This window comes from Leptodactylus fuscus, chromosome 9 (assembly GCF_031893055.1).
Source record: "Leptodactylus fuscus isolate aLepFus1 chromosome 9, aLepFus1.hap2, whole genome shotgun sequence".
Classification (NCBI taxonomy): domain Eukaryota; kingdom Metazoa; phylum Chordata; class Amphibia; order Anura; family Leptodactylidae; genus Leptodactylus; species Leptodactylus fuscus.
The window spans coordinates 35,750,016-35,772,914 of NC_134273.1; the positions used below are offsets into that span (position 1 = coordinate 35,750,016).

The following is a 22,899-nucleotide window of genomic DNA, read 5'->3' on the forward strand; positions in this document are numbered from 1 at the left end:
GAGGATTTTTTGTAATAAAAATGTGTTTCTCCAAGTGAATGACCCCTTTTCAGAGATCTTAAAATACATACAGTCAAGGCCTTACTTGTGCTTCGAATAGAACAACTCCTTTATTCTGAAATAAGATGGATTACTGTACATCTATTAGTCTAGTAGCTCAGTTGTCCATGTAAAGTATTGTACGTATAGTCTATGTTACTATATGTTGTCTCTGGTCGCTGTATGTCTATACTATTATCTTAGATCATTCACCTGTACTATATGTTTTTATTGGGTCACCATTGGTTTATGCTATTTTATGTTGTCTTGGGTTACTACTGTGTCTTAGGTCAATCAACATCTACGACATAGAAAACATAGAGAATAAAGTTTGTTATTTAAAAAAACAAACAAAAAAAAAAAAAAAAAACAACCTTATTCTGTTTTTCACACATGCAAAAAAAAAAAAATGGAGCAACCACGGACAGCACAACACCCGCAAATAAGCAAGATGGGGAGTTGTCCATCAATATCATAGACATGTCTGCAAAATATGGAGGTGTGAATACAGCATAAGCCAGATAGGTTGAAGTTGTGATAAGTCGATGCGGATTTGCACCCAGTACCTGCAAGTGAATGCAGTCTGCAGTAAAGTGAATCTACGCCATAAACTGTTACAGATTTTTACCAAGAATTTTACCCGCTGTATTGTACCTATGTGATAAGATGGTGATATATGTCACATCCCGTGTCGGTATACGTGTCACTCTATTATATGTCTCATGAATATTTCTTCAATTCCAGTTTTTTAATAAAGGATTATTAAAGGATTTCTGTTCATAAGTAATTGTCCCTGTATATATCATGCTAAATTTATCCAGTTTTTTTCTCATTTAGAATAAAAAATACGATTCTTTACTCTTTGTCCACCCTCTCAGATTTTTTGTGCTTGAGCTCAAAAATAATCCATAAGTCAGCATCCCATTTATTTACCTCAGATCTTGCTGCTTGACTGATTTGTGACTAAGGGATCTGTGACTACAGCTTGGCTACAGTGCCTACAGGGACTCTGAAGTAGTCTGGGACACACCCCTTCATGGGTCTTAGGGGAAGTTCACACAGGGTTTTTTGGTTAGGGTTTTGAGGCCGTAATTGTCTCAAAATCCTGAATGAAAAGACAGCTCCCACTGAAATCAATGGGAGCTGCTCAGGTCTTTTTTCCAGGCGCCGTTTCTTCCGGCGCCCAGAAAAAAAGTAGCATTGTGCTCATTCTTCAGGCCAAGTTGCCTCACGATTCGGCCTGAAGACACACCCTCCTCCGGACTAGGCCCATTCATTTGGGGCTAATCCGGAGCGGAGTGTGAGGCTGGATGCCGGTGCAGTGCAACGGCTTTCAGTTGCGGCTACCCGGTTTTTGGAATGCAACATGAGGCGGCCTCCGCCTCAGGTTCCGATCCAAAAACCATGTGTGAACTTACCCTTAGAATTAAAATGCAAAATTAAGATTCATTCGGTTAAATAAGTTCATCTGCAGAGATGCACACTTGAATTCTGAAGGGGTTAAAATGCCTCCTAAAGATATGTTCACATGGAGGAATTTGCCATGGATTTGGGGGCAGATTCCATTATTGAATCGGCAGCAGATTCTATTGTTTTCAATGGGAGGCAGAGATTGCAGCAGGACGCTGAAAAAACTAAGACACATTACACAAGTTTTATCCATACACTACAATGTTCAATGTGATTTCCGTCGATGACACGGCAGATAGCTAGGCAGTGGTCCAGTTGTGTTCAGACATGTGCCAGCACATCCTCAGATATGACCTCTAAAGTTATACAACGTCTCAGGTCGGTCACATTATGTGGTTGGTGCAGCTCCAGATGTAGATCCAAAGAAAGAAGTCACAGGGTGTTTGTGGAGGCCAGCGCACCAATGGTGAGTTGTTGTTGTTTCCGATGCAGTCGATCTGATGTTCTGGTAAAGTTTCATTCAGGTATCGGCGAACATCTAAAGGGAAATGTGGAGGCGCACAATCCTGCTAATAGAGGAAGATCTGCCAGACGTGGTCTGTGGCCTAAGCCATTCCTTTAACATGTAGATAGACGTGGCCAGTAATAGTATCCTCGGCAAAAAAGAAGTGACTGTAGACTTTGGTGAGTCTCTTGTGTGCTCAAAAAGCAATTACCCCAAATTTTGACATGGTGGTAGTTGAATTTCCCACTAAGTTGAAAGGTCGTCTCATCGCTGTATACCTGCTTGACAGTGAATTTGTCCTTTATCAATTGGCTCTAATACTAAAGTCATGGTGTTTTTGTTTGCCGTCTGGCTTCAGTCCTGAAGATGTAATCTGTATGGCTTATAACGCAGATGTCTTTGTAAGATACAACATACCGTGGTTTATGGTACCTGTGGTCCCATATTGGTCAGCCTGGGCGACTTTTTAGGATTATGCTCAATTCCTGTTCACTGTCTCTTCTGGAGTCTTTGGACTATTCCCATGGCAAAAACACCCAGTGGTTTCCAAATGCTTCACCCAATGTAAAATGCAGTTTCTATGTAGAGCACATTTACCAAATTTATTGTGAAACTTTTGCTGTACTGTCACATCAGACCCCATTCTTGCAAACTCCACAGGATAAGCTTCTTCTTACTTCAATTCCACTATCTTAAAGGGGTTGTGCCTTTATGGACACGTATTCCCTATCCACAGGGCAGGGTATGATCACTGGGGACCCGAACTGACCCACACAGCGCCGCACCTCCCATGAGGCGACCTGAAGCGACCGCTTCAGGTGGCACTATACCGGGCCCCCCCCCCGGGGGGGGGGGGGGGCAGCATTTTTGCTGACCTAAGCCAGTCCAGGACAAGCTGTCCTGGACTGGCTTAGCGTCACCGTCTTGGCAGCCCGGCACAGGAAGCGAGCGGTGGATTGGGGAGGCCCTCTGGACGCAGCGCTGCTCCACCTGCCTCCCCTCACGCTCAGGCAGAGAGCAGGTCCTCTCCCTGTCTGCTCTCGATGTCCCGTCCGCTCCGCCCCGCCCCCTCCTCCCGGGGGGGGGGGGGGGGCGGCTTTCTGTCGTCCGCCTCAGGCAGCATAAAAGCTAGGTTCACCCCTGCCCGCAAGGGGGCAGGTAAATTCTCTGGTGGGCCCCTGACCCAGGGGGCAAGTGGGCTCTTAGCTCCTCTAATCACTGCAAGAGGGATGCAGGGCACATTATACTCACTGCACTGCTTACAGATAGGCTATGTACAATGCTCATATAATAAACTGGATAGAATATTTTACAAACCACACAATTATTATATATAGATGTATTGGATAGCTAAGATGTTAGCTAGGCAAAGAGGCAAGCCAGGCACTATCCTTCATACTGGGTCCTGTCTCTTTACTGTCACTGCAGGGCTCCCATCACCATTCATCTTGCTCACAGAGCTAAGGCAAAGTTAGCAGGCTAATACTGAAAGGGAGGCAGGGAATAGAGTATTTGCATTTATATGAACTGTGGCCCCTCAGAATGAATTCCATAGGTGGGCCCTAGAAACCGCAGCCTGCTATCGCCCCATCTCTATGTTCTAGCTATAATCATTATAAAGTAAGTAAGGCACAGCCAATGGAGTCTAGATAACTCACAGAACAGAACAGCCAAGCGTAGGACCTCAAGGAAGGATAGCCGTAAGGATAACCAGTGGCAAATTACAGCATGCCATAAAGGAGCATTTCATTATGCGGGCATACAGTGAGTATACTAGGTTTATTTTCCTGTCTGTCAGACAGATACACTTAGAGGAAATGATCAGAATATATAGATTTATTATGTATAGTCTATACTCATTCCAGACATAATTGCTGGTTAATATATATATATATATATATATATATATATATATATATATATATATATTGCTCAGTATTGTATCGTGGATATAACAACAAGCACAACAGATTTTCTCAACAATTGTGAATTTACAAAAAGGATACTCTATGTAGAAAAGCTATAGCATACAGCACCCAGCACCCCCTGCTGGTTACACAACATTTATTTTATTGTAGAGCTTGCTGTGAGACTTACCATCTCCTTGTGGTTGGGGTAATATGTCTGTTCAATCAATGGAAACTTTTCTGCTCCCAAAGTTTTATAGGCAGATATGAGTTGGGCGAACTGTAAAATATTAATGACATTGTGTATACCATGCATGAGAACATGTCAATATAACATAGTATAATATACCACAATATAATATAGTCATGTCTGGTGGTAACGATGCGGCAAAGAACCACAACTGCAGTCAGGATAAGGTTAGGATTCCAGGGCGACTTCTAATGAAACTGCAGGTTACCACTGTCAGGTAAAACACTGCAGAACACGTCTGGCTTTTTAAGATTACGCATTTACCGAGACTGGTAAGAAAACTGCAGGTACTTGCAGGGATTTTGATGCAGTAATTGTGCGATTATCTACCACATCAGTGATGCCCTGTATCAAGGGGTCCTTAGTATATGTGTCTATTTACCAAATTCACTTAAAATAAAATAAAAAAATCACAGCAAAGCTTTCTCTAACTTTGGATGTTTAATGGGGTTGTCCGAGACTTTATATTGATGGTCTATTATTAGGATGCCAGAACCTGCACTGATCAGCTAGTTTTTGCACAAAGTACAGAGTCAGAAACAAAAGGTTCAGTGCACTGAAATATTGGCCATGCCGTAGTACTGCTGCTCACCATCCATTCACTTTAAAAGTATACAGAGCCAGAAGGAGACAGCTCTGTACACTGTGCATTGGCCATGTTGTGGTACTGCTGCTCATCTCCCATTATACAGAGTCAGAAGGAGACAGCTCAGTACACTGTGAAGTGGCCATGAAGGGGTACTGCTGCTCATCTCCCACTTACTTGATTCCACATTCACTGTACAGTTCCAGTGGCTGCAGCAGCATTCACTTGAATGGATTTTGAGTGTTAGTATTCTTACATGGCCACTACACTGTGTATGGAACTATCTGCTACAGGCTCTGTATACTGTACCAAAATCAGCTGGGGTGATCACCCCCTTACTAATCTCATAATGATGACAAATTCAAAGGATGGGTCATCTATATGAGGTCTTGGACAATTCCTTTAAATTTGTACTATAGTACATATATGTCATCAATATCACATCAGTGGAGTTCTGACACCCTCACGATCAACTGCTGCAGCCGCCAGATTTTCACAGTGTACAGAGCTGGAAGAAAACAACTACATACACTGTGTAGTGGCCATGCTAGAGATGACCTATAACCACCAGTATGGACTCTTGGACAACCCCCTTAATTCTTTTATAAAAAGAACTGACCCTCTGATTTTTCTGGAACTACAATTGATAACTGTATTTTTGTGTGAACACTTACCACCCATGGCTTGTCACAGAAATTGTAAATTGACTCCAGAGAGTTTAAACTGGGTATACCGGCATATTGCATGCCGATTATGAGGTTGCGAAAATCTTCGTTTTCTGCCATGCTAAAGGAATGTTGTCGAATGAGAACGAAATCTGGTCGAAAAGACCTAGAAATAACAAAAATGTGCATTTAAGTGATCACTAAACTTTCAAAAAAAATTTACGTAAATCAACAGTACAAGACAATATAAGAATCTTTGTAATACATCTTATCAGAGTAAAAAAGGTTCTTCCTCTGCTCATCAGGTGTTTTTCTATTCTCCCCTTCTAAAAGAAATCTTCACTCACTCCGAAATCTTTGCTGAAACCAAAATGAACTGTCAGCTCACTGAAGTATCAAATTACAGCTACCAATAGATGTGAGATGTGTACAGAGAGGGCAGGAGAGAAGTGGAGTAAGAGAGAAGCAGAGATACAGGCACAGACATTGTGCTGCAGTTAATAGTAAGTATTCTCTCTCACCCCAAGTGCTTTATTTGGATCAACACAGGTCAATATTTCTCTATAATGCCCTGCATGGTGCTGCTGCTACATAGAAAATCAGACAGAGATAAAGAACAAATTCCTATATCTCCATATAATATTAACAAACCTACAGAATTAGCCTAGCTAAACTTTCGAACAACTTTCTGGCAGAATTTGTGACATTACTGAAATTTGTAATATTCTTTAATAATGCATTTTGATTCTTTTCTGCGAAATGCTACACTTCCTTTCCTTGTTTCACATTTGAGAGCTGACCACTGCATCTTAGGGTTGGTTCACACTAGCGCTTGTATTCCGTCCGCAAGGAGTCCGCATGAAGACCCCCCCCCGGACGGAATACCAGCGCTAATGCAAGTGCTGTGCAGTTAAGCACACGGAGCCCATAGACTATAATGGGCTCCGTGTGCTTTCTGCGCACTGCCCACATAATTCATTTGTGCGGGCAGTGCGCGGCAAGCACACAGAGACCATTATAGTCTATGGGCTCCATGTGCTTTGCAAGCACATCGCTTGCAATTGCGATTGCATTCCGTCCGGGGGGGGGGGGGGGGTCTCCACGCGGACTCCTTGCGGATGGAATACAAGAGCTAGTGTGAACCAACCCTTACTGTGCAGGCTCCTGTATGAGTGAATGTGCAGGCTCTTGTATAATGCAGGGAAGCTCAGGTCAGGGGGATCAATGTAAACATTGAAGAACACAAAGATGAGCTTTCATATGACACTAAGATCTATCTGTATTTTCTTCACAGATCTCACCAGTTGACACGGACAGGATTGGGAGCAGATGTGCAGGATGTCATACAATGGAGAAAAAATGTATTAAATTATATTTGTTAAAATATATTACAAAATTTATTAACGTACCTCCAGATATAAACAACTTCACATAAATGAATAGTACAGGTGAATACAAGAAATGTAATATATCTTATTAAGGAGGTCTGTTTCCATCATCACTTATTAAGCTGTTCTCCCGCTCCTTATCTTCAATCCGAGTGTTGTTTACATAAGATTTGTCTTTATATCCAACCACAAATCCAGAACTCTATGGAGAACAGAGGGTGGAATAGGTGGCTGTTTCTGTTTAGTTAAATGTTTTCTCTCTATCTGTGCACTGGTAGCCTCTTATGTACAAACATAGAAGTTTTAAAAGTATACAGAGTGGTGGAGCAGCAATTATTTGAGTGTGTTTTCTATCAGCCTCAACCTACCCCTCTCCTCTTCATAGAACTATAGGGGAAAAGTAACTCAGCCTTTTCTTCAAAAAGATATATTACATGGTTTCTTATTTCCACCTGTACTGTTCAAGTTATGTATAAATGGACATACATTTCAAGGACACAAATACTGCCATAAAATTAAAATTTGTCTGAAAGTTTAGTTATGCTTTAACATATTAGATGGTCATAGGAAGGATAATGGAATCCCTGTGCAATATGTGTTGGATCTTCCAGAGAGGGGGAAGATTTTCCTAGCCATAGTCTGCTCTGGCTAATAGATAGCTGAGATCTGAAATGAGGGACATCTCTTTAGCATGAGGGACATCTCCATAAGTTTTATAAACCAAAAAACCCCTTTTAACTTGGATGCAATAAAATGTAGATATTTGCAAATGTTTTGGACTCACCTGACCACTCGGGCGCCATTCCGGATCATTTGCAGATCGACAGCGAACGTTCCATCAGAGTGAGCAACAAGATTAATTTCTGAAAATTCAGCCTAAATTTAGAGATAAAATTGGTAAGTCAGATCAGAAAGAGGTCAGAGCCAGGAGAAATAATAACATTACTACCACTATTATAAATGAGATTTCTATTTGAGGGTAGTTTAGAAAACAATAGCCAAATCTTTACTTTTGGTAGATTGTTGAATGTGCAGAGAATTTTGGTGTCACTGAATGTTTTCAAGGGACTAGACCTCCAAAAGACGTTATGTTATGAAGAGACACCTTGTGGGCCCTTACAGCTCTGGGCCTGGATGTTTCTGCACCCACTTACTTCACACTCCTGGATACCAGGCATGTCTGTTATATTAAAGGGGTTTCATTACAATAGGTCATCAATATCAGAATGGAGGGGTCCAACTCTCAGCCCCTTAACAATAAGTTGTTTGAAGGGGCAGAGTCACTCAGGCCTCTTCATTGCTTATAGTGGTCCATATACTTGACACCACACATATCGCAGTGGCCACTTGAATAGGACAAAGCTGCAATACCCAGAACAGTCACTACTACGTGTATGGTGTACTGGAGTATGGACCAGAATAAACAATGAAGAGGTCACTATCTCAGTAGCTGATCACCATAGTTGGACCCCTCTAATCTGATATGGATGGACTCATTTAGGACAAACATCACTGCTTGAAATGTCTTAGGGTAACTATAAAAGTAAGACATATTTTCGCATCCTTACATCCTGGATAGTTAATGCCCTATGGTCCTGTCTGTGATTGACAGTAGTGAAGGCTCCGGAGTGCAAAATAATAAAAATCAATAAACTAAAGAATTAGAATCAACTACAATGTTATTTTTAGGTCTATCCATTATATTGTAAAGTGTGTATTCAGCATGTCTAAAATAATTCAATACATGTCCTACCTGTTCAACTCGTATATCATAATCTCCTTGAAGCTTCTTTCCTCTGAAACATTTTGCCCTAAAACATAAAGAGAACATGAATCAGAAGTGTCACAAATGTATCAACCAACATAAGAACTAGATACAGATAAGTAGATAAACTAATGGATTATTGCAATGAAAAGTCTCATGTTTTTGTAGCAACAGCACAAGTGTAACTTTTTCATGGGCTGTGTCAGGTTATGCAGCTCTAACCTTCTCTAGAGAGTACTGCAATACCAGACACAGCCCACAGACCAGAGTGGAGCTGTTTATGAAAAAGAGGCAGAATCCCTTTAATGATGATTGAATTCAGAAGCTCACGTATAACTCAGCTCACATATAATTCAGAAGCTCACGTATAACTACATTAGAGCATGGGGAAGGGGGGGCTACAACTGCCCCTAACTGACCCTGGCCGGCCACCGTTCTCCTGCATGAGTACTGATGGAAGGTTATACATAGGTTACCAGTGAGGCTCAGGGAGTGAGCGGTGAGTACAGTTCTTAGTACTGCTCGATGTAGTGGCAGGATCACACAGGGAGTGGGGAATCCTACCAGCAGTGAATGCTAAAAACATACCCACCCCTCACTACCTGTGTGATGGCTCTGGTATTATACTGTATGGATCCCAGGAACAATATACTTTTCAGGAGCCACTGAGGGAGCATTATACTGTGCAGGACCACTAAGATCACTAGGAGGGCATTATATGGTTTGGAGGCAACAGCCTCATCTCTCAGCCTGAACCCCTCTTCAGAAACCCACTTTGTGGAAAATTCTATGTACCATATATGCTTGAGTATAAGCCGAGTTTTTCAGCACAGTTTTTGTGCAGAAAAGCCCCCCTCGAGTCAAGCAAAAAAAAAACAAACATTTTTTTTTTTTGGAGGGAGGGTCTATGACCAGCCGCAATAGTAATGTATAGAATCTGCCATAAATTAGTGGGAAAAAAAAGCTTTAAAAAATATAAAAAATTAAAATGAATAAAAGTTCACTCCTTTCCCCAGAATACATATAAAAGTAGAAAATTACTGTGAAACACATACACATTAGGTATCCCTGTGTCTGAAAGTGCCCGGTCTCCTGAATATAGGGGATCTGCAGTGCTCCTGTTCCGTCGGGAAGGGGTTAATAGAAGCACTGCAGATACCCTATGTTCAGCCAGGCTGAATTCCAAGTGGGGGAAAAAAATCCTAGTCCTCAAGCTCAGGGAAGGGGCAGACAGACAACCAGACACCCCCTCCCCTTTCCCAGCACCCCAAAACTCCGACCATTTTAATTTTTTTAATTTTCCAGTAGCTGCTGCATTTCCCCCCTCGGCTTATACTCTAGTCAATAAGTTTTCCCAGTTTTTGAGGTAAAATTAGGGGCCTCGGCTTATATTCGGGTCGGCTTATACTCGAGTATATACGGTACACCCCTGAAGGCCTATACAACTGTACAGATGCCATAACAAACTATGAGATATGGTGGAGTGCATGTGATAGCCGCTATGAATGCAATCCTAAATCATAGAATACATCACTTGCACACTCAGAAGTCTTCTTGCATAGCATGGCGGTTATTCACTAAAGCACACAATTTCGGCTCCATTAGCTTGTGGTACAAGAGTTGCCTTTGACCCCATGGAGCATAACAATAGTTGCCAATGTAACAATCTTGATTTCCTCTGGGATAAGTGATTTTATCGCACTTACGTCTACCTGTATCTGTATAACTTTAAGCTGGTAGTTCTCAGAAATTGCCGAGACGTCATGTAATCGCCGTGTGAGCTCCTTGGCTGAATTTAGCATAAAGTTTTGAAGTTGCTCTGAAAATTATCCATTCGAGATGGAAAAAGCACTTCTGAGTAACCTTGTCTATGCAAATTGGACACAGCTGTATGTAAATTATTCCATTAGCATGCAAATGAGGCCAGAGCTTTCTACCTCCATTACAAGACTTGCCTGGTCAAAGCTTAGGCAGGGTGCCAAGAAATAATTTGTGGATGGGAAGGTATTGCTATTACACTGGGATGTGCGCCCTACCTTCAAAACGGGGGTTATTTCTGCACAAGATAAAAGAAAACTTGGGCAAAATAGGGCAGAAAGTAAAGTATTACCCCGTCTGAATAACTTGTGAGGTCTTATCTTGGTGTATAGGATTAGACACCCAAATAAAAGAATCCATTGGAGAGTGGACTCAAAGATGGGCAACAAGGCTTGGTCAGGATTTTGAGGCCGTATCCGCCTCAAAATCCTGACCAAAAAGACGGCTCCCATTGAAAGCCAGTCCCGGAACAAAGATGTGAGGTGCTCATTCTTCAGGCCGTTTCGCCTCGCGATTCGGCCTGAAGACACACCCGCCTCTGGACTAGGCCCATTCATTAGGCCTAATCCGGAGCAGAGTGCGCGGCTGGATGCCGGTGTAGTGCACCGGCTTTCAGTCACAGCTACCCGGCTTTAGGTCCACCTCAGGTTCTGGCCCAAAAAACCCTGTATGAAGTTACCCTTAGATTCCAGCATGCTCTGGTTATATGATGGTTGTGAACAGGGCGGGGCTAGCTGAAGAGTAACAGGAAAAAAGTGGAGCTTGACCTGGTGGCTGGGAGTTGGGGTCATATGTACGGCTGGGCTAACCTAAACCAGAAATCGGGATTAATAGGGCATTTTATGTCATATGATTAAAGGCAATTATTTAGGCCACAGCCCTTACACAACCCTTTTCAGGGATGAGTATGTGTTTGCCCTGCGGTTTCATTTGGACCAAGCACATTGGACCCCAGAATATAATAAGTGGACCCTAGAGGAGGTGAGCAAACATAAAAACAGAGTTACTCACCTCTCCTGGGCTCTGGCACTGTTCCTGGTCCTCTTCAGACCTTGCCAATTCTGTAGGGTTTTCTTTGCTGCAGTCACAGAAAGGATTGCAACAGAAGATAACACCTCTATAAATAACACCACATAATACCTATCATTGCATCCACTACTTACAATAGATGATGTGACAGCTTATCTATCTCCCCACCCTGTGCAGAGAATGTCTAGATAACTCTTCACAGACCTTCTATCTCGGATGTCCCTACTGGGTAAAGTCTAGTTGCTATAAAGTCTTCAGTACAGAAGATAAGAAGAAAATAGGAGATTCCCCACTATCTTGGAAGCATCAACTTCACCACAAAGGACATTATAGAGACGTATTAAACAGTATAGGTCTAAATAAAGCACTTGGGATGAGATACAAAACTTACTATTGTCAGCAGCAGTCTCTGTTCCTATGCTTTTCTCACACTAGACTCCTCCATCCTCCACTCTCCATAGACTTCTATTGGCACATGTAATTTGACACTTCAGTGAGCTGCATACCATCTTGGAAAACCATGATGGATTCAGCAGAGAATTCAGAGTGAGTAAACCATTTAGAAGGGGGAGATTATAAAGGAGCCTGACAAAGTTTACAAAGTTTTTAAATTTGCTTGTCCTACTGATTTTTCTGTAAGGTTGTCGACAAGTTAGTAACCATTATTAAAATATATGTTGTATGTAAACAATTACTGCCCTACTATGGGAATATTAATGAGACCTTTCAAGCCAAGAGGGTAAATTTTCTTAATTTTTCACTTTTAATCTGTGAAAGGAACTCCGCAAGGAATTCCGGGTGTATAGTAGTGCTCTGCACATTTGTTTTGCTAAATACCTTGTAAGATTAATCGTATTGCTGTTTTATGTAAATGCGTACCTGATGAAGAATTATGGTAACAGATGGCGGTCACAGCATCAGATGTCCTTCTCATGAAACTCTGAGGTTAATTTACAATCTTAGAAGGTGTTTCTGAGTCAAATATGACTTGTCACCCTAACTACATAACCATCTGTATAAGAATAAGATAAGCATGGCAGATCTAACTTTACTAAGTATACAGTGCTGGTGTTTGCTGCCCTCCAGTGGTATTCAGATAAACTACAAGCTCATCCAGTGCTTCGATTCATTTAATGCAACACAATGTCACAGTGATGTTGTGCAATGCAATTTTGCTGCAATTTCACTGTATGTATTTGTTTGTTTTTCTAAATATACACATTAAGTATCTACACATGAACATGTAAAAATGAATTAAAAAATAATATTCTGGACAGTATGCAAAATGACAGCATAGATTGTAAAGATAGCAACTGCAGTCACATGCAAATCACTGGAGCGTGCAACACAATTGCTATCTATGGGACCGGTGTCGAATGTGACATTGACATGCAATATAAAGTTTGAAAAGTTTGAATTTTCATGCGGTGTGTGAGAACGTGACAGGCAAAGTGCTGGAGTCCTGCATTATCAGCCCCAGATTCTTGACTTATGTGAGGTCCAGTGCAGGTCTGGAATAGGTTTCAGCCCCAGGGGTGGAGCCTGAGGCTCATTACTGGGCCATAAAAAGCTGCAGAGCCTGCACTTGCGGAAGTGAGGAGATGGCTCGGTCTGTCCTGTACCCCTGAGTCTCGTGAGACCAATTTGTGCTTGTGTTTTTTTGTGAGGCTGGTAATAAGCCACATGTATAGTTAGGTTATTACTTCTGTTTAGTTGCTCAGACGAGCAGGAATTTGTTTTATTTTTGCCCGAAGTTAAGGCTATATTTTGTTTTGCTCATTTTGTGCCTGATATCAAGGTATATTTATTTTCCTGTTTTTTTTCCTAAATAAACCAGTTTGCTGCATTTTGTGTCCCTGTTTTGACTGTTTGGGTCCTGAACCACTGCTTCTACCAAGCTAACTTCCCCACAAGTGTCACAATCACAGCATGCCACATGTGACACTATCGAAACGAATGGCTATTATGCCACCCTGTAGCCCTAGCGTAAAGGAGTTCTCCAAGACCAAAATTCTTCTGGATGTTATTTGATTGGTGGGGGTCCGGTACCTGGAGCTATATACCGTGTATATGGGAGGAAGCAGCGCTGCTCCTATGTGAATTAGAGTAGAGCTGCAGTGTTCCATAACACCACAGACACAGTGTACAGAATAGTGCAGGGTCCGAGAGCCTACCAGTCAGATTTTGATGACCTATCCCGTAGTTAGGTCATCAGTATCCCAAATACATGGGTTCTTAGACAACCCCTTTAACTAAGGCCATGTAATGAAACACAGCGAAAAACCACAAAGCCAAAAAATGCAATGGAAGCACATCAGAAATAAAGCAGCAAACATGCTCAAATTTTCCACAGCTTTTCTGCTGCTATTTTCATTTGTGCCTCCCCCACCCATCTAAGTCTATGGGGAAAACACAGAGTTTCCATTGGTAAAATTAACATTTTTGCTAAAACGTACCTGTTTTTGAAAATCCAGCTTTTCTGTATCAAAATACCATTTGCACTAGGTTCACACCTGAGCTCGGGTTTCTGTTTTTCAAGTCCGATTGGGAACCCGAAAAATGTAACCCCGATCAATTAAAAGTGGAAATCCGTGGACCCCATAGACTATAATGCTCTGCGTTTTTCATGCAGAATGGGAGACAGAATCCCTCAACGGAAACTGAACACTGGTGTGAATCCAACCTTACTTTGCTGGGACAGTAAAACAGTGTTGTTCTTTAATGTAATTCTGCAAAATGTGGCACATGCCTTAAAGAGGACCTGTTTATAGCCTGACATGTCTGTATGCGTCATGACATAAGAAGCATGTACCTACATCGTCTCTCACAGTCGGACACCCCCTCAATCGGTAGCATCCTGTTGTCCATGTGTTCTGAAATTCCTTGGAGGAATTACTGAGGAACAGTATAACTCTGAGCTATAAGAATCTCAGAAGAGTTCATTACTAGTGCAATCAGTTGTTTAGTGAAGGTTCCAGGAGAAGGCAGACACCACTAGCCCACCAGGGATACGCTCCTAATAGACTGTCAACCATATGAAAATCCTCAGTGCAATACCAGGGAATAGAAGTGAAACTGGACCAAAAAATCACTAAGCAATGAACGAAATCACACCTCTGCCTAATGTGTCTCTATTCAACTGCAGCAAATACTACCCCATAGAATACAATATTAGGATAAGTGATATTAGTGGGAGTAGTACCCCGTTAATACACATACAAGCATTAATTTCATGGTCGCCCGGCAATTTTAATAAGAGCTGAAAACCTGCGTATGTGAACAGGCTACAGTTGTAAAACTGCAGATCCGTGGGGATCTCTATTCTTCCCCATGATGGCCCTGCCTATAACTTTTGTTCGTGCAGCTAGCTACAGAAGTGAACCCGCAGATCCATGGGGAATGTGGATTCTCAGGTTGCTGTGTTATATTTAAGGAACGCTCCGACTGCCGCAGTCCTCCTTATACTAACATTACATTAGGGAACTGCTATAAAACTGCCTTATAAATGTGTTATCTGCCTCCTAGTCTAGACTGAGTTCAAGTAGTCTTAATATGGAAAGTTCTGGGCTAAACTAGAGATATTAAATACCACTTATATTAATGCGCTATTTTTCTCACTTCTTGATTTTTGCCGGTTTTATGATAATATATCCCTCAGCGTTTGCAGCTGCTGAATTTTTCATGTTTTTTTCTCTATAACCTTGTGCGGCAGAACAAAGCGTGCAACTCCCTCCAATGACGGATTCATTACCTATAAATAAAACGCCACTGGCACAAATACAATTTGTACATTAGTGGCATCAGTCTGAAATCAGACTTCATTAGAGAGTAACCTTCACACAGGAAAACCTGACATTATGCTGATGGCTGAAGTTTATCATTCTCTCTAATGCAGGTATTATTCCTCGCTAGGCTGCGCAGGGAGACAGTCATTAGGCAGGACGGAGGCAGTAGGCAAATTAATGATCCCTGCTTGTTTGCAAACTTTAAAGCATCTGTTCACCTCTGCTCCATATATACGGTATATACTTTGTTAATACACTATCACTTTCTACCACTGTATATTGCACTGACCCTAAGGGTAACCCAGAGCAGCATTCACAATTCTGCTTGCCGCTATTGGAAACAATCAACAGGTTTGTCAACTAACTACTTAAAGGGCTAGACCAGTAACAATAAGGTAGCCCTTTCTAACTTTCTAATTGGTGGGGGTTTGACCACAGAGACTTCCACCTAACATGAGGACGGGGTTGTTTTGCAGCATGCCAGAAATGCATGCTGCCACTCCATTAACATCAATGGGAACTGCCACAGAGAGGCAACTGGGGGTTCCCACTGAAATTAATGAAATAAAAGTTACTTAAATTGGGGTGCAAAACACCTTAGTTCTCATGATCAGTGGGGGTCCCCGTGGTCGGATCCCCACATTCATTAAGTTGTTGTTACTGGAGTACCCCCTTCAACTCAGCTGTCATGAACTTGGTGCAGTGCAAAAATGAAGTCACTTTCATTGTGAACCAAGTATCCAAAGAAGTATAGTAGGGGTAAAATGTAGCAAGACCTCTTGGAGATAAAGATGTGTTTTACACTGTGTTTTGGGAACTGGAATGTTCTAGAAAACATTCATGCATTTGTTACATGATTTAAAGAGGAAAGCATACCTCCCAACTTTTGAAGAACAGAAAGAGGGACAAAAGGTGCGGCACCCACTTTTACGTTGACTCCGCCCATTCTCATTCATTTTTCATGTACCCCCACACAGTATAATCCTCCTAGAGTCACCCGTACATTATATGTCCCCACATTATAATGTTCCCTTCCAACTGCCCCATAGTATTAAGTCCCTCTCCTGGTGCCCCAGGTTAAACTGGGGGAAACTAGAGGGGGATATGAAACTTGGACAGCTGGAGGGGGACATTAAACAGTGGGGTAGTTGGAGGGAGACAATAAATTAATGTCAGCTAAAGTGGGACATTAAACTGGGGGCAACTAGAGGGGGACATTAAACTTGGGCAGCTGGAAGGGGACATTAAAACATAGGGATAGCTGTAGGGTAACATTAAACTGGGGGCAACTAGAAGCAGACATGTCCCCCTCCAGCTACTCCCAAGGTTTAATGTCCCCCTGCAGTTGTCCCCAGTTTAATGACCCCCTTAATATACCATCAGTTTAAATGCCCCCCTTCATCTACCCCCAGTTTTAAATCCCCCTCCATCTACCCCAGTTTCATGTCCCCCCTCCATCTCTGCCCCAAGTTTCATGCCCCCCCTCCATCTCTGCCCCCAGTTTCATGTCCCCACTCCATCTCTGCCCCAGTTTCATGTCCCCCCTTCATCTGTCCCCAGTTTAATGTCCCCTCTCCATCTCTGTCCCCATTTTCATGTCCCCCCTTTTAGCATCTCCACCGACTCAAGCCCTTTTCTCCCTGTAATAGGATTCCTACCACAATGGCGGTAAGTTTAACTTCAGACTCCTCTATTTTGCCACAATTTCACTTTGATTACATCCAAAACTGACTGGAACGCGCTGGATCTACTAAATGGCCCCCAAATGTCAATGATGGGACTATAAATTTGCAGTTATATATTTGATATCATCTACTACATGAATCCTGAAGGCTGTAAAGATGTCCTGATCTACAAAGCCACGGTGATATTTCCTCTTCACATACTTAGTCCTTTCCTATGTCTCTTTATACGGACATCTGGCAAACCTCCAAACCCAAACCCTCAATCCAGTGTGCCAAATTTAAGGAAATGAAAAATGGGTAAAGCAATAAAATCTAATACACTGAGCTCTCTGTATTACAGGATCATCCCCTGCCGCAGTCATACAGATATGACTACTATCATTGCACATGGCTCACTATTGAAGCATTACATATTAACCCTTTCACTGCCAAGCATATAGCTCTACGTCCTCCCAAGATGGCACCACAGTAGCCAAGGACGTAGCTACTACGTCCTCCCTACTAATGCCGATATCTCTGGACTGCATCAACATATCTTGATGTTTTAAAATGCATTTTAAAGAGGAGAATCTCATATTTAAAATGATTTTAAAATAAATTGATGATTGAACTTACAGTCTTGGAGCGATTCACTGTTGAAAATGCTATTTGGCATTGAGATCCAACTGCAGATCTCAATTCCCAACAGTGTTCCAACAGTGAATCTCTCCAAAACCGTAAATTCAATCATCAAGTTCTTGGTATCATTTTAAAGATGAGATTCTCCTATTTAAAATGCATTTTAAACCATCAAGATATGTTGATACAGTCCAAAGATACAGAGCTCCAAAGTGTCCCCCCCCCTCCTGTCTAAGCAAGCAATTTGCGAACTGTAACAGGAAAACGAGGGGGCACGAGTAGCCCAGCAGGCAGAGAGACAATCTGACTCTGTACATAACTTGTATGCGACACCAGGAGGGGGGTGGCAGGGACTCTTCTGTCCCTATTAACCCTTTTCCTGCCAATCAGAGTGTATACTATACTTTTGCGCTCTGATTGTCACATACAGGTATAATGTAATTCCCCCCTGAGCTTTTCTAGTGGGATATTCTTATGTTATTCCCCCTGTACATAACCAGGAAGTTTATTGGCGCTGAGACCCAGACATTTACCATTGTCCAGGTTGCAGCGCCAAAAAAAAATTCGCGCCAAACACACAACATATACACAAAGTCGCAAATAAAGTTTACATTTCACCCAATTCCTGACCTGAGCTTTCTACAGTAAAATACGTCTCTAGTGATATCCGTTACACGCTAAAATAATAGTAATAACGATTATCACTAGAGATGAACGTCCTATTTAATTTGCATGCACAAAATGGGATGGCGCATTTCTGCGATTTTGGCGATTCTTTAACACCCGCCCCTGTAAATATATACATGTGTGGTATGTACTGTGTGTATAGTGTGGTATGTACTGTGTATATATAGCTGTGTGGTATGTACTGTGTATATATACATGTGTGGTATGTATGAACTCCTCACATCTTGCAGTTTTATGGACAGTACATTATGTTTGCAGAAAGGGATTGCTTGAGCCGCACTTTAGTGCCAAAGTTTAATTTTTGTGCAATTTTTGCTAGTAATTTCTGTTTGCCGCATGTTGCATGAAGGTGGTTGTATATATAAACTATTAAATTGTGTTTTTATATACGGTATGCTGTGTAATTTGAAAAAAAAGTTAGATTTTGGTATTACAGTCACAGTTTGGTAGATGCAGTATAGATTTTTAACATATTAGTGAATAACAGCAAAACCCTGCTTGTCTTCTGTATTCGTGTTTTTGGGAGTCCGAGCTCTTGTTGTAGTTGATGTTTGCGGTACATATAGTATATATACACATTGTATACACCTTAAGCTATTATTTTAAATGTATTTTGTATATGAATGTGAGATTGTACATGAGTTTTAGGCGCAAATATATGTTTTAGCACACTTTTACAAAAAAATTATTGACCCATTAAGACATTTGTAATCTTCAGGTTGTCTACGTTCAAAAAATATATAGGGTTTAGGGGTTCACTTACTTTTCACGGCGTGTAATCCCTACATTTTATATCATGATACTTTTGTAACATTTCCAGCTTCAAAGCAGATTTTTGTTCCTTCCAGTTCTAGCGATTGTCTGAAGACATGTGCATGCGGGTTCAGGCCATAGTGATTGACTGAACGCCAATCCGAATAGGGACGGCGTTCCTGACTGTACAGCGTCCCTTTGGTAATTTTAACCCCTTCCTTTATGCTATTTATGTTAGCCATCTTCAGCCTGTTCTGGAGCATTCCACTTGAAAGAGAGATGTGGGGGATTTGGGTTTATTTCTCCTTGCACTAGAGGGTGTGTTTTGTTTATTTTATGTTCGGTTCCCCCTACTGCTAATTGGCTGATTTATGGTACAGCCTGATGTATAAGAGACTATGTTTAATTTTACCTGGCCTCTTTGCCTCCCTGCAGAGCTTTCCCGCCCTCCCTCCCCTTTTTTCAACTGTATTTTGTTACCTGATTGCTGATCTTTGTCTCTTTTGTAGACGCATCGGATTCCTTCTGAGAAAGTCACAGCTGGCGGTTTATTGTGTATATGGGAGTGGAGGTGACATGCTCGTGGGGAGTCTCACGGCTGGCATACCACGCCACGCCTACTTAGGTATATGCTAATTTATATTTATATGATGGTAATATATATATAGAGATACCGCTTTACGTTTACTGATATCCGTTTAAGAGGTTGTTATCAATAAAGAGCTGTGGCCGACCCCGTCCACCAAACTATTTGAGTTTAACTTCCGTGTGTGGTGTTTTTATTGAAGATGAGCATAAGGTTAGGGTTTGCTTTACGCTGTTTAGTCTGTGCAGTCATGTATGAACTCTGCACATGTTGAACTCTTATTTTTAGGAGGTTTGGTGTTTTTAATTTTTTTGTTTGGTTTCCACTTTTAGCAACTAATATACATTTATTTGGATTTTTTCATAAAACATTCACTTAAAATCAAAATTGCATGAAGGTGCCTGTTCGTATACAGTATCAAGTGGCATTAAGACAATGCTGCAGGTGTCTACTTTAAGAAATTATATAGGTATGGGGGGGTTGGATGCTTTTTTAATGTTGCAATTTAGGTTTGTCCATCTCAAAACTGTGAAAATTGCTCCGGCTACTGGAGATGCAAAATTTCCAAAGACCCTTGGCAGTGAAAGGGTTAAATATATCCAGCACTGGTCACTCCCTAGAAACACAGATATATTTAATCTAAAAGCAGCCTCTCTATCGAATGTCTCTCTGTATAATGTGAATTCATTTCCAAGCTGCATTTCTAGAGACTGAACATTGACAGAAAAACTCTGCCACCTGCTGGATACTTGTGAAAATGCGTGCTCAAATATAACCCTAAACTGTTAACACTGTTTATTTACTCAGGCTTCAAATAATGGCAGAAATAATAATAATAATAATAATAATAATAATAATAATAATAATAATAATACCAGTAATAATAACAATACAAATAATGTTAATATGATAATAGTAATATCATGATAAAAATAAGTCTAATAATAATGATGGCAATAATAATTGTTTACATATTATTGCATATTATTAAGTATGATTGTATTATTAGTATCATTATTAATATTATTAGTAGTAGTATTAATAATAATAATAATTAGATTATATTAAGGTTATTTTTCATTATAATATAATAATAGCAGTAAACATTATAATATCATAATAGTAGTCATAATAAAAATATTAATGTTAGCAATAATAATAGTAGTAATAATGTTAGTAATAGTAATATAATTAGTAGTAATAATATTAATGTTAGAAATAACAATGATATTAATATAATAATAGTAATAATAATAATAATGATAATACTAATATAATTTTAGTAGTAGTAGTAATAATGCTAGTAATAATAGAAGTATATTAATAGTGGGAGTAATAATGTTAGTAATAATAATAATTTATATTTAATTAAATTAGGTTATGTTAAGTTAATAATAATAATAATAATAATAACAATAATAATAATAATAACAACAATAATAATAACAACAACAACAACAACAACAATAATAATAATAATAACAACGTATGATACGTATTTATTATAATGAGTGATTTTATTCAGTCACATTTAGTAGTAATATAAATAAAGTGAAACCAATGAGTTGTCTATAAAGGTAAATCACACAAATGTCACAGAATCCCGAGTACAAGTAATAAAGTCCTGGCTATTCCAGTCACGTATGCAGTTCACACATGTTATGAATTCCATATTCCTGCATCCACATAGAAGCAGAAAAACAGAATACAAGCTGTGATGGATCTGTCACATGATAGACACAAACAGAGCCCAACACGCCAAAGTCTTATAATGAGGTCTGTCGGTTTCCATCATGGTGTCCGTCATTTTACTGTGCTATTTTTTTTTGGGGGGGGGCAAACACAGTATGATGAAATATGAAGGATATTCATCCTTATGTTTTACTGAAAAGCTGTCGCAACAAAGCCCATCCAGATTCAGGGGCAGTAGAACAGACATGGAGGAATTCCCACGCTTTCCTGCAGCTTTTGCAAAGGTCACAACTCACTGGTAAAAGCGGCAGCAATAACTGATCTGCTGCAGGATTTATTTGCCGTGGGTTTTAGTTGCGTCATATAGATGAGATTTAATATTACATCCCCTATACTGCTACTATACATCAAAGGAGGTCACCCAGAGGCAAGGGCAACCCAATGCAAGCGTACCCAGTGTCCCCAGCCTTAAAGGGGTATCACAGGTTTAGTACACCAAGGTTATTCACTGGATGATAAAAGGTTCTACAATTTTCCTATATGTTTTCTATACTTTCAATACCTCTACTAACTGTAATGTGAAGATCACACAGAAGTAGCGGTCATTCCAGTTACATAATCACAATTGTCTCCAGTAACATGTTGTGTACCTGTGTGTGCTGCATATGACCAGGACTGAATTCTGTCTACTAGAAGTAAGTCCTATCTGTATCATGGTAATCCTATCTGTATAATGGAACATGTAGTCCTATCTGTATCATGATATATGCAGTCCTATCTGTATCACTGTACATGCAGTCCTACCTGTATAATGGTACATGCAGTCATATCTGTATTATGCACATGCAGTCCTATCTGTTTCATGATATATGCAGTCCTATCTGTATCATTGTACATGCAGTCCTATCTATATCATGGTGCATACAGTCCTACTACATGTATCATTGTGCGTGCAGTCCTATCTGTACCATTGCACATGCAGCCTTATCTGTATCATTGTGCGTGCAGTCTGATCTGTATTATTGTACATGCAGTCCTATCTCTATAATGGTACATGCAATCCTATCTGTATTATTGCACATGCAGTCCTATCTGTTTCATGGTACATGCAGTCCTTTCTGTATCATTGTACATGCAGTCCTATCTATATCATTGTACATACAGTCCTACATGTATCATTGTGCGTGCAGTCCGATCTGTACCATTGCACATGCAGTCATATCTGTAGACCGCATGTTATAGAGCAGACGGACCAGAACAGATTGATGTATAGTTTTATGGGAAAAGATTCTGTATAACTTGTATTATATTCAGTCAAACACAAGGACTCCTCACGGAACTAGGCTTAGTAGTCCAGTGGGCGGTCCTAATGTGATTGACAACTATATCTCTATGGACACTCAAACAGGTTGTCAATCACTAAATAAGACCGCCCAATGGACTCCTAAGTACAGAAATAGCAGGGATTCACATGTAGACTTACAACTTATACTTTCCCTAGACAACTTTATATCAGTCTGCTCAGCTCTGCTCTATAATATGCTGCCTTCATGACAACAGACGCCTTGTTCAATGCGACAGGATTCCTTTACACTGGAGCGGTGTACTATAATAAAGTGGTGTGAATGGTGTACTGTAATAAACTCTATAAAGCTACGTTCACATCTGCCCGAGCGTAGGCATGCTTGATTTCCGGTAAAGATATGGAACCCGGCGGACTCTATTATAGTT

General features: G+C 40.7%; 1 protein-coding gene across 1 annotated transcript in view; it reads right to left on the reverse strand.

Moving 5' to 3' along the window:
• The window catches only part of SYN2 (synapsin II), a 208,267-nt gene that overhangs the window by 86,478 nt on the left and 98,890 nt on the right, over positions 1–22,899 (reverse strand). The window contains exons 2-5 of the mRNA XM_075286943.1: positions 8,504–8,561; positions 7,535–7,626; positions 5,372–5,528; positions 4,052–4,141 (exon numbers count right to left, since the gene is read on the reverse strand). Coding sequence (XP_075143044.1) covers positions 4,052–4,141; positions 5,372–5,528; positions 7,535–7,626; positions 8,504–8,561 — 397 coding nt within the window. The remainder of the gene's footprint in view (positions 1–4,051; positions 4,142–5,371; positions 5,529–7,534; positions 7,627–8,503; positions 8,562–22,899) is intronic.